We start from the raw sequence: 13578 nt of genomic DNA on the forward strand, positions 1-13578 counted from the left end.
CGTTTGGTTGGTGTGGTACTTCACAATGCCACAATTCCTGTCTGTGAAACCTCTGGATCCTTCATCTCCTCGACCTCCTGCATACATTTTCTGGCACATTTTGCAAGAAACCAAACCGATGGGGTTATATCAAGAACAGAAGGTCTGTATTGTCTATCCACTGACAACCGTAACGACAGGAACGGGGCTTTGCAAGGCTTATTCATGACAGTGCAAATCTGGCTGCCTGCAGCGAGACCTCTGTCCCCCATTTCTGTTTTTTGTTTTATGTAGGGCTGCACGATATCAGGATGGCATTTATTCATAATGCTATTGCTGAAAATTGCTTTAGCAACATGGGTTCATGACCTGATTCCCCTATAGCTTTTACTTACAGTTCCACAATGTTCCCACCACTCTCCATGAACCTCCGAGTATCACCGTTATGATGGATCTTGAGGCTCCGCACGCCGCTATAGTTCTTGTTAACATACAGGCATCGTGTTTTCAATTTAATTAGGCCACTTAACGAATATAGTACATTTCAAAATGCGTATATATCATTTCATTAGGGCATCTCATTTGAATCCCATTTTAAAAGAAACGTCTCTAAAAGCCTTCGTGTTTGTTTCTCGGCGCTGCAGTTATTTAGCTTAGATGTAAAAGTACATTTTATTTTTGTTGTGCAATTTTATCAGACGGTAGCTAAGATGTATTATTTATAATGTGATATAAATATTTTAAGAACACGCTTGTTACTGTGACAACAGAGACTGCTTTAGGTTCGGTTAGCGCATCAAATGAGTTTTTTTCAGTGTTGACGGTTTTGTAACATATAATAGTTTATCGCAAGAAAAACACTGCAATATTTTTGGGGGATATTCAGTCTTTGGACGAAGGTTTTTTGCCACAACTCACTCCAGCTCCCGTCTTTTAAAACTTAAGAAGTTCATTTGAATTTCTATTATAAGTCTTAGGTCTAAATCCTAAAATGATAGCCTAATTAAGGCAGACGAAAATATTAAGTTGAATTTTTACAGTCCCTAAAGTTCTGTGGTTGAAAAGATCACATTTTAAAAAGTCTCATTACTGAGTGTCTCATAAATCAATATTACTGTATCTTCAGGGCTTATAGTCCTTTTTACTAAGCGATATAAGTCTTATTTGGTGCTGAATTGGTCTGAAAAAAGAAGAGAGTTTGCATTAAAGTTGGGGAGTGTGTGGTATATAATCTTTAATACGATTGGGACATTGATGATGAAATAATATCCAGCATAAAAAACATGATTTTGATGTTAATGTGTAACCTTGCTTTGGGGAATGCAAACAGGGAACACGAGTGCAGCCCGTATTCTGTACACTGAAAGGAAATGGAGTTGGAGAAGAGCCACGTCTGCAGGCGGTGTAAAACTACAGTATAGTACACGACTTCATCTGGAGGGGAACAAAAAAGAAAAAATGCTGTGGCAGGTATTTGTTGAAGAGTTTAAGTTTTTAGTTTTTTTTTTTTTTCTAGTAGTACTAATATTTTTGATGGTTCTTAATATCCTAAGTTTGTGATCAATTACCAGCCTCTGGACTTCCTACTGCGGACCTTTGATATTTATTTAAATCAGGAGCTGAGGGGCCATCACACTGCATATGTTGGAAAAAAGAATGTGTGTATCTTATGTTATTGAATAACACAGTTATATTACTGAAACAGCAGTGTGTGAACGTCCCTAAACAAAGTAGATATGTACTGTTTACTTTTCCTGCCAAGATTTCAAATCCATATTTAATGACAGAGGTTGAAAGCTTAAAAGGATAAAACAGAAACTTCGCTTTACTCCATTCAGCCTTCATGTTACCTGCTGAAGGGCTTGCTCTCTTGCAGCCTGAATAAACCATAGATAACATACTGCAAAAAGTTTTCATTTCAAATAGCTTCTCACGTCTCAGTTTTTTTCTGACTTCATGTTTAGACAGCTCACTGATAATGAAACAACTAACGTTGAGCGTTCTTCAGTCAGCAACAGCATCTACAAGAAAGAGTTTTGTTGTCAACATGATGTGGTGAAATCCATTACCCAAAGCCAACAAAAAGAAACATAAACTTATTTCCTCATAACAAGAAGGCAGATTGGGGACAAACGAGCTGAAATTGGTCGTTTCTAATCAATAATAGATTTCTTGGTGCATTTCGAACACTTGGCTATTTTAGCCACACCTCTCTTGTTTTCCTGCCCACCTTTCACCTTGACTTTTATTTTAATAAACTCCTGAGCTCATTTTAGCTGAACACTTATTGGAATGTTTTTCACTGTCTGAGATGAGAAACCTTTAGACTCGCTGTATCTCCACTGATGGGCCAACGAGTGTCACTGTGGTAGAACTTGTGATGGAAGCTGGAAATTTCAGTTCCACATACCAAAGATTTGTAAACGTGACTCAAATGGGTGCTTTAAACGTGACACCTGCTTCAAACCTTTAACAAAACCGCTGGCTAGCAGTCGCACTGGCAAGCCGACAGCACGCTGCGCATTTAGAAATCGAAATAAAATTTTCTTGAAGGGCTTTCTCAAGCTATTATTTTCACATGATATTGGTGACCCAAATAACTGTCTATCCATTCCGCTTTGATGGCGTATTACTATGCAGACATTATTGAAATGAAGCGAGAGGCATTTGCTTGTCAGCTGGATGTGGTTGTCACAGACGGTAGTGAATCAGTCAGACAAAAATGTTCATAACCCGCCCACATAGCCAACATGAGACGTGCATTGACAGCATGTTGCCTGGGACTCCTCCATCGTACTGGGGAGGGGGGACTTTGAGAGATGCTACAGTAAAGTGGTTTGCTGTTAGCATTTCTCCCATGGAGGAAACTGGGCGACAGTAGGTGCAAGGACTTCAATTTTCACAACCTCTTGTTTTTGCTCGATTCGTTTGTTCAGGCAGAACGAAGACTTTAACGAGGCCGCGTTGCCCTCTTGATTTTAATTTTGTGGGCTATCTCCTTCCAAATTTAGCCTTCGGCACAAGGCAAATCTGCTGTCAGACTGCTCCCTCAAACTGTGTACTTCACCCGCAGACACCTCTAAACACGCTAGAACAGCTAGCATTTCACCTAGATCACTGCTAATTAGTCTGTCACCAGACTGTGCACTCTATCTGGTGTCGTTATGACACATCCTTTTCGTGTATAATTACCAAACAGGGTGAAAAAAAAGAAGACAAAAAAAAAAAAGCACAGCAGATAAATAGCAGCGCCCAAAGGCAGAGACATTCAGCCATAGCTAATTTTTTAAGGGTCTAAGGCAGCAGCTGTCAAGACAACTTCATCTGTTTCTGTGTTGGTGTGGAGAGGGTCCAGATAAAGGGGAATTCCCCATTGTACACAAGTGCTACATAAATGCATGTTATATATAGCAGCTCCAACTGGTAGCAACATTGATTTACTGGAAATACTGTGACGGAGGGTCTTTTAACATCTCCTATCTGCTACTATTGCCTGCTGCTTTATGATTCCTGCTGCCGTTTTAATAACCTCTACTGATGCTTCATTAAGACCCCCTTAATTAACCTCTGCTTGATCAATGGGGGACTTTTTTTTTGCCTTTCCTCACTCCTGGTATCTCGGGTGCCTATGCTCTTTTGCGGTGGGGGGTAGAGGGGGTGAAATAAGGACATTTAATTGGTTTTGACCTGATATTTAAATTGAGCTCGGCCTCTGCTGCGTGGTCACAATCTGTCCAGACGGATTTTATCCCCTTCGAACGAGGTGTGCACGGTCATCTCTTGCGTTAATTGCAGTTCTAATAACTTTTAAGAGACGCTTCATCCTGAATATTGTTAGGGTCCTCCGATTGCGGCGTGATGAAGGTGAAAACTGTGGCGTATTCAGTCCGACTGACTGAACAACTCTTGAGAACTGGAGAGCTTCGAGTTTTATAGTTGTGCAGGCACCTCGTCAGCTAGAAAGAACATTAGCAGTGATAAATACCAGTTTAATATATGGAAGAAATTATGGAGTCGACTCTTTTAAAAGTACCTTGTCAAGAAAATATTCAGAGTCCATGAAGATCTATAATAATATTCCCAGGGGGAGAATAATGTGTTTTAAATGTCAAAGTCATTAGCCTCTGGCCTTAAGTATGTATGAGCAATATATCAATTTTCTGCATGGTGTGGAAATGTCTCTATCATGAGAAACCAGCCAGCATATAAAAATAAAAAAAAGAATATTTTCAATTAAAGACTTTTCGAACTTTTCCAGTGAAAAGCAGGGGTGCACATTCAAGCGGAAACTTCAGGATTTCTGCTTGAGATCAAATACTGTCAAAAAGTATTCCGCCCCTTACAGTTCTTTTGTTTTTGAGCTCAGTTACACCAGGCACTCCCAGGCCTGATTTGTTTCTGTCATCTACAATCAGAAAGTATTAAAAGCAATTCCTGTCTGCTGATGCGAAGAAGGCTAAAAGGTCTCAGAAGGCAACCCATCAGGTCTTGATTTTAAGAAAACTGAAGAACAGATCTGAAAAATGTTTATGTCATCTTTCAGTTTGGAATAAGTTGCGAAGCGCTGCAGGCCTCATTGGCTTTCAAAGCTCAGCATTCATTATTCAGCCTCAAGAAAGAGACTGGGCAGAAATGGACCATAGAAGAGTGTTTCAACACCAAAACCACTGCTGAGCAGACAAAAGCCCAGCTCTGTTCCCCCCCCCCAAAAAAAACACATCTCAATGACCCCAAAGTCGTTTGGAAAAGCTCTCTGCCTCAAAGTAGGACATCCGTCTACCAATATAAGACCTTACATTTAAACTCACTTGGGTTTTGCAGCAGGATAATAATCCAAAACACCTCTCCAAGGTCGTGACTAAGTGGCTAAAAAAAGAGCCACAGGTTTTAGAGTGGCCCAGTTAAAGTCTGGATTTAAAGACAATGGAGATGTGATGACCTGACCTTCAAAAGGTCAAAATGTTAATGCAGCGAGCAATATGAATACAATGTGTAATGAAACCATCCCTTCCATTTATGGCAAACACATTCGTCATAAATGGTGGAACAATCGCCATTAATTTTAGGTGGCAAATGGTCAGATTGGTTTGGATTGCATTCCAGAGATAATAATAATTTTCTCTTGCTAAATTAAATCATTATTTATAAACAACATTTTGTTTTAACTCAGGTTTTTTTTTTTTTTTTGATGATGTGAAACGTAAAGTAGAAAATCTGAGAAAATCTATAGGTATCGCTTCAATGCTCAATAAAAAAAAACATTAAATAGATTTCAAACTTTTTCAGTTATAACCAGGGAGGAGCAATTAAACGTCAGCAAAAAAAAAAAAAAAAACTTCAGCACTTCAGTTTTTATTTATGAGATAAATCACACAATCAAGCCCATTGTTCTGGCCAAGTTGTTTTATTTAATTACCCGCCTGATTCAAAATCAGTTTGGCAGTTATTGTTGTTATTCCTCAGAGCACATTCAGATTCTGTGAACTAAAATTACGTGTTGGCTGCAGAGAATTATTTTAATGAGACTTAGCGCTGGTCTCAAAGCAGATGAATCAGCCGTGATGGTTGCTGACAAGAACTGCCTCAGACGGTCTATTAGGACTGCATTTTAAAATGGACCAATGTGTTTGAGACTTTTTTACATCTCTCACCCACATCCTGTGGCCAACTGTGCGCACTGACAGTGCCTCATATGCCTGTTGCAGGCCACAAAGCAAAGGGGCTCAGTTTTGTTGGTGGTAACTTTTGAGCAAATGAATTTTAATTCTCTGCTGTGCTTTCTATGACTGGAGTTTGTGTGTGCACTGTTCTTTTACTCTTAAATTAACCAGTGTACCTTAGCACTGGTTAGCAGGTCAGACACACACAGAAACTGAAGATTGATTAGTGTGAAAAGAAGACAAAACAGTTTAATTATGCCTACAATCCAGGACAAATCATCTCTATCCTCATATTAGAAGGAATTCAATCAGTTTGTCTGCATTTTAAAAGTATGCATTTATCGTCATTCCACAAGACTCAAAAAATCTATTTGTTGTAGCATTGTTGTAACCAGCTTCAATGACAAACACATTATTGGCAGGATTACAACTTTAAAGATAACTAAGAACTTAATGATATTTAGTAAAATGCAGAAAACAAAAGAAAGAAAGAATGAAAGCAAAATTAAAACAGGCCTGTTATAAAATGCTTTGTGGTCCCTTTGGGTGAAAAAGACCGCCTTCATGCAAAATACCACTGCAAATGCATGAAACCGTTCGTTTAAAAAGCATGAAAACAAATATTGATCTAACTTTGCAAGAGTAGTTGAAAACATTGCATTTCTTTATCTTTTAGCTGAACTGATTTCTTCGCAAATGGTGACAAAGATAAAAAAAAAACACACACACACACAAGCAAAAACAATAAGTTAGCTTTAAAATATGGCATCTTTAAAATGCCATATTTCACCAAGTGAACCTTTTAACGAACCACTCAGACCGTGTTGTTTTTTTGGCGTCCCACTGTCTTACCTTCCCCACGCAGTCTCCTTTGATGTATGTATAATGCATTACATAAACCTGAAGAGGAACCAGCTTACATCAGACGGCTGATTTGTGTGCCAGTTTGTCCCGTTTTATGCGCATGGATGTGAGTTCAGTGCCGTTTCAGCTCATGGATGGTTGACAGGAACAGATGTTGGGGATGTTAAGGTACTACTATTCGCGAGGCACATGTTGGACGTTGAGAACAGACCCATTTGCGCTCACAGATGAGTCTCCACCGACGTGCAACATTTGATGCATCATTGGTCTTTGCGCATGTGCGTGTACACCATTGGATGTTTGTGAGAGAAGGTGAGGAAAACTGAGAGCAATGTGACAGGCAGAAAACATTAAACCCATCATACAATATCGGCAGGAAGGACTTACCTCTGCAAAATGTCTCTTAGCTACTGCGCGTATTAAAGGTGCTCTGACCTTGGGCATGTGCCATATGTTCATTCAATTTTACCAGCAGAATACAAACACAGATGGCTCCTCTGAAATCCAAATGTGTACACAAACACACCCAATGCAGGCAATGAGCTGAAACAGCAGCTGTTGTGTGATTCAAGACTGTTTGACTATTTGATCTCCCAAACACTACTGTATACAGTATGCTCCATAAATGCTGCATTTCATTAGTATCTGAGTGTTCTTGTGCTTTGAGAATTTCTGCTCATATTCTCTAGTTCTACATTCATATAATCAGCTTCCCAACGAATTTGCTGGATTCTCTTTTAATTACATGCTTAACCAATTCTGCACCTGGTTACCATGATCTGTTTTTTTTTCCCCATCATTTGTTCAGTGTTCCCATTTAGGGAGTTTGTATCAAAGTACTTAAGTCACTTAAGTAACTGGTTACTTCACTGTAGCAGATGGAAGTCTTGGACTGGTTTGATATTTATTCACATAACCTTTATGATGTTTTTAATGCAATTATTTCTCCACTATTTGTTTTTTTTGTTTTTTGTTTTTTACGCCAGTATCCACCCTTTTGGACAAACCCAAACTTCTTATCAAGGCACCTAGATGGAAAAACACAAAAAATACATTGAGTTCATAAGGTCTGGCAGGATGATTTTCTGCTCCAAACACACTCTGCAGTGTCTCCAGTAACTGCAAAAACAACACTTCCCCCACCAAAAGAAAAATGAAATCAGTACTGAACTCAAACATCTGGTTGTTTGAGTTCATTGTTGATCTTACTCTCCTTCTTCTTTGTTGGCCCTTGAACGACCTTAGCTCCATCCTAACCATACAATGTAGGTACCATTGCACCGACTACTGAAGGTGTTCCAGGAATGGTGTGGTTGCTGCTTTCACAATGAAAACTGACAGAATAATATGCTGGACCATGTCGACCCCTGCCACACTGCCCAGTTAAAAATTCATTTGAATCATTTTAAAGAGTTTCTTAGTTGCTTTTAAGGTTTTGTTCAGGTTAGGCTCCTCCTACATTTCTGATCTTTTGAATTGGTATTTTCCCTCTGGGTCATTCAGGTCTGGAGACTGAAAGTGAGTTGCTGACACTTTTAGTCTTTGTCTTTTAACCAGAATGACTCATGACTTTGTCACATCTGTCAGATCTCCATTGTTTGTATCTTATTGAATATTTAATTGTACATCACCTTGGTCAACAGCTGTTGTTCTTTAATGGCTTCATAAATATTTGACTTGACCCACACTCCACAGGGAAGGTGTAAGTATCTGTCTGCTGGTCAACTGTCTGCTCAGCAGTCTACCTTAAATTTTGTAGGCTATAAAATAAATAAACCAGCATTTTGGTGTTTAAAAACGTTTTTTATATAATCCTATGTAGTGTTCTTTAACATCTGACAAACTGAAGTAAATTGAATTTTCATAAAATCTAAATGGCCTGAAGTGAGCGGCTAAAATATATCAGTGTTACAGGAATCCCTTCGTAAAGAGTGAGTATAATACATTAGCTTTCAAATAGCTTTTAATTTACTGAGATGTATCTGTACTAGCTAACTCCAATCACTGATCCATTATTGTGTTGTGGGCAAGGATCTCATTTCCTGAAAATTTTGTTGAGCCAGTTAATGTGTTAGGATTCGGTCTTGTTTTACGTATTTGTCAAAGAAAATGGAAAGGGCAACTAAAACTCATAATTTATTTTTGCTGGATTTCCTCAGAATTACTTATTAACTTCTAAAAAGAGGATTCAACATGTCTTTCACTCCCCTGGAGTTACAGAGTCTCCTCTCTTGCTGGGTTTTTTTTCAAAAGCCTTTCAATTAAACTCTTTTTTTAAATCAGTCCTGGAGAAACCGAGTACCTCTGACATCACCAAATTTCACCGTTATCTGGCTGAAAATGGAGATGTTGGACACTGCAGGGTCGAGGGACGATGGACGAGGTGGCTTTTGACCAACAGTTACCACCACATAAAGCCTTTATCTCACCTAAACGGCTCCGACTCCCAAAGCCAGACTGCGATAAGCACAGTCCATTCATCTGTAATGACGTGGAAGCAAGAGGCAGCTGAACTAACTTGAGCAAAATTCTACAGTGTGTATGACTGGAAAAGGTGCTGGGACACTTCAGGGGGGTTTATTTATTCATTCTTTGGAGATTTCTTATTTTCTTGTCAGTGTGTTGCTACAAATCTGATTTTACCTGATTGTGTTCTATTGTTAGAAAGATAAATAGAAAATGCACTGGACAAAAACACAAAACATTTTTCAAATTAGGTGTTTTATGGCTAGAAGGAGAAAAGATCAGTTGAAATTTCCAAACCAGCTGCACATTTTAAGCAAAACTTGTTATTTTTTTGTTGTTTTTTTCAGGGTGAATGATTTTTGCTTTGCCACATTAATTTGAGCTTTTTATTTTTCTGGACACTGATATTGTTTTAAATAGTAAAAATAAATTCCCTTTGATTCCTTTGCCAATTTGTAGTCCCAAAACATATCCGTTGGCTATTACAAGCAGCCTTTAAGTAGTTCAATTAATTATCTAAGTAAAATATGGTCTTTCACAATTTCGCATGTTTGTAGATTTCATGCCAGAATTTGTTTGGTCTATTATGGAGACATCCACCCAGGCACATTACTTTTCAACCATTCAATACCTCTGGACTGTGGATGTCCATTTTGGCAACCAATGTACTTTTCTGCACTCCTGTACCTCAAAGGAAATACAGTTAAATGAATCCAGTAAATGTATCTCAGCAGGAGGTGCAATGAAGTAATCTTGGCTTGATCACAGGGTTCTATTTTTCATGTTTTATAAAAGTGAGCTGGTGCAAATACACCAAAATATTGTGTAATTGAAAGTTTTCAGAAAGTAAGAATCAATAAACTAGCTACTAGTGAGATTTGAAAGTTTTTCTGACCAACCTCCATAATGTGTGGACCTCCATAATTGATGAAAATAGTTTTTCTAAGAAGAAATCCAATCTGATGCACAATGCACACATGTTATATGTGGACAAAGATAGCCTGATGCAGATTTGTGAAAATAAACAAAAAATATTCCATATCTACTGAACTGCATGTTATATTCTCCAGATTCGGTGCTATTTTTTACTGAGTATGATTCTGATTGTTTTTCAGCTCGTTAAATCTCCTACATATAACTTTGAACAGCTCAAGCTGTAACATCTCTCAGTCACTACCTGCTTGTAGATACGATTTTTTTTAAAATGCAATGCACCATTTCCCTGCACTAAATTTTGACAAGACTGGGAAATTACTTTTAATCACTCGTTGTCAAAGCGTGTAATAAAGTTGTCAAAATTTGGTTGAGATTGATGTATGGATGTTTTTAAAAGCTTCTTTTAAAAAGATTGTGAAAAGGACCAGTATTCCTTAAGACAGAAGTGTCCAAAGTCAGTCTTCAAGGGCCGGCCTCCTGCAGGTGTTAGGTCTCTCCCTGGTGGTAGTTATTAGTTTCTCTGCATGTCAGTGGTTTGCAGAGATCTGCTGCTAGTGATCCATTGCTTCATCCAGGTGTGTTAAACCAAAGAGAAAACTAAAACATGCAGGACACCGGCCCTGAAGGACTAACGTTGGACATCTCTGCCATAAGGTGGTATCTTGTCAAAAGTCAGATGCATTTGTTGCATTTTCAGTTTCATTACGCACCAAATGTTTCCATCCAGTATTTCAGGCAGTGTCTGGTTGTCTGTATCAGTTGTACCAAAAATCTGGAGAAATTATTGCATTTTATGTATCTCATCATTCGGACTGAAAGTTCGTCTATTAGTTTTAGTATATTTCACTATTAAACCACATAAAGACAATGGAGTCTTTGTGAAGGCTCTTTGGCCCCCTGTGGTCTGGCTTATAGTGTTGAACGGTTGCAGTTAGAATTATATAAGATTTCTGAGAGCAGGATTTTTCAAGCAAGCTTACTGCAATCTGCAACTTGTCTGTGTCTTTCAGGTTTAATTGGTGTCCTTGACTGCAGCGCTGGACTTAGTCTGAAAAAGCAAGACGGATGAGCCCGCAGAGTCAAACTGAGAATGTTCCCTGTCCCGTCACCTCACCATGTCTCCATAGAAACAGTATCAACTGCCCCCTTTCCACAATTCCTTCTTTTGCCTTTGTCATGTCCCGATAACCCCCTGGGTCTCTGATCCTCCCTCTGTCCTAACCACAGTCCCTGTGATCTGAGTCCAATAGTGTTACTTTGGAAATGTTCATTTTTCCGTTCAATGCTGCCAGCCACCACGGCTACGGTGGGAAGCATCTGAATACTTCTCAGCAGGCCCCCAAGTCCTGCCTGATGTGGCTCCTGGGACTAGTGCTGCACCTGACTCTTTCTTCTTCTCAGCGTATCGACCTGAAACATCCCATAGTTTCTACCAACTATGGAAAGGTGCGTGGCATCCGGAAGGAGCTGAACAATGAGATCTTAGGCCCAGTAGAACAGTTCCTTGGCGTGCCGTACGCCACCGCACCCATAGGCGAGCGCCGCTTCCAGCCCCCCGAAGCCCCGGGCTCCTGGCAGGAGATACGCAATGCCACCCAGTATGCACCTGTGTGCCCCCAGAATGTGCACGGCGTTTTGCCCGAGATCATGCTGCCAGTGTGGTTCACCGACAACTTGGATGCAGCGGCGACCTATGTTCAGAACCAGAGCGAGGACTGCCTTTACCTCAACATTTACGTGCCCACTGAAGATGGTGAGTCTGACGCGTAACACAAATCTCTCCAAGCAGGGGTGGGAAGGGTTGAATTGGATAAATCAGTCAGCTGAGAAAATAATCACCAAATTAACGAAAACAATGATGAGCCATGTTAGCTCCACCCCTATTAATTAAAACTATAAAATCACTTTTTATTAGATTTGTATTGTCTTTTGCATAATTTAATGACATAAGGGTTATTCTGTCATTAACAGGTGTTGGCGAAAGCTAGTTGTTGATTCTGAAGTGGAACCTTATTTAAGCTTGTTCTAATATTTATTAAAGAGCTAGTTCAGAATTTCTGAAACAAGCTTAGCTCTCAGTAGGGTTTTACACAGAAGCCAACGTTAGTTCACATAGAACAACACATACTGACATATAGGTCAGTATATGTCCTGGACAGAGTAACTAAAAGTGAAATATTGTAAAAATAAAAAAGATTCCAACTTTATATCAATTACTTATGAACTACACTGAACATTTTAACTGCATTTACTCCATGAACAGACAATTGCATACCAAAAAAAATAAATGAAATGTGAGCTTTCCTTTCAAATTGTTATTCCTACATGTTGAGGATGTTTAATTTTTTTTTTTACCCTGTGGAGGAAACAATCGAAAACTGTGGTCCTGTCAGAAATCATGTGTTCTGTGTTCTTTTCCGCATTGAGACAAAGTCAGGTGCGCCGACTTTATTATTTTTGTGCTAGTTGGACAAAATAATTTCCCTGTGGGGATCAATGAAGTGATCTTGAATCTTGAATCTTACCGGGAGCATTTGCAAAAGTAAATAGGCAGAAGAAAGGACAGAAGCACACATAATGCAAAGCGTAATGATGATTATAAGTAGCATCAGTGAGAAAAATTTAATAAGCATGTGATTAATGGGCCCACCTGGGAGTTGACCGGCGGTGTTCATGAAATCACATGTTTATGCATCACTGCTCGCTGGAAATGAAGAGCAACACAGAGAGCAGTCTGGAGCTGTGTATGGCACTGTGCTATTTCAACATAACATGTAAAATGATAAAACCTTGCAAAAGTAATCATGCCTTATAATCTCTGTTTCATCTTTTACCACATTATCACCAAAAAAGTTAAACATATTCTAATAGCATTTTATTTGGTAGACCTACAAAAGAATATGTCATTATGAGGTAGAAGGAAATTAGATATGTGGTTTTATTTATTTTGCATTTTTGGAAAACAACAATTATAAAAGGGTGATATTATTGGCGTTCATCTCCTTCTATTCTGATGTCCTTTAATCAGACTCAGGGCACCAATTTGGACCCAGTTAGTAAATTGAGTACACCTATGTGTAACTTAACCAGAAGTTATAGTACTTCTGACATACAGGTCACTGGTATCAGTATGAAGAAGTTTTAAGCACATTAAACATATTTTCCCATAGGGACGTTACCCATCAATTAACAATAATGCATTTAACCAACTTTAGCTTAACCAACCATTTTACACACCCTAATTAGATCCAATTATGTTTCTGTAACCCAATGAATTTTTATCAATTATGTGTGATATATAGTCATTGGACTGTGGACCCGTCCAGAGCACCCCACCTGGGAATCACCCGCCCCTTCCCACAAGGATGTCACATTGTTGATTTTATGTGTAAGTGTAAAGATAGATGGATATTCATTGGCCTTATGCAATTATTTTCCTTCCAAAGTCTAAGTTAAATTATTTGTAATATATTTTTCATAATCTTCCCAAATAAAAACAACTTAAGTGGTTTATCTGAAATTATTCACTTTAGTCCCCCACAAAATGTACATGAAACAAAACTTAGAAATAATAAATACCGCAAGAAAACTGTTTGCTCACAACATACACTAACGACAGGCGCTATTTTACTTCTAGCTGCCTCAGATGTTGTCAAACAGGGTCAGTCAAGAA

The 13578-nt window shown here is 38.8% G+C and overlaps 1 protein-coding gene across 2 annotated transcripts in view; it reads left to right on the forward strand.

The window, feature by feature from the left end:
- The window catches only part of nlgn2b (neuroligin 2b), a 73668-nt gene that overhangs the window by 16061 nt on the left and 44029 nt on the right, over nucleotides 1-13578 (forward strand). For both annotated transcript variants that reach the window (XM_055043807.1, XM_055043808.1), the window contains exon 2: nucleotides 10916-11658. In XM_055043807.1, coding sequence (XP_054899782.1) covers nucleotides 11169-11658 — 490 coding nt within the window. In that variant the 5' untranslated portion in view covers nucleotides 10916-11168. The remainder of the gene's footprint in view (nucleotides 1-10915; nucleotides 11659-13578) is intronic.

The sequence above is a fragment of the Poeciliopsis prolifica genome, unplaced genomic scaffold (genome assembly GCF_027474105.1).
Source record: "Poeciliopsis prolifica strain line A6 unplaced genomic scaffold, Auburn_PproV2 SCAFFOLD019, whole genome shotgun sequence".
NCBI classification, from domain to species: Eukaryota; Metazoa; Chordata; class Actinopteri; order Cyprinodontiformes; family Poeciliidae; genus Poeciliopsis; species Poeciliopsis prolifica.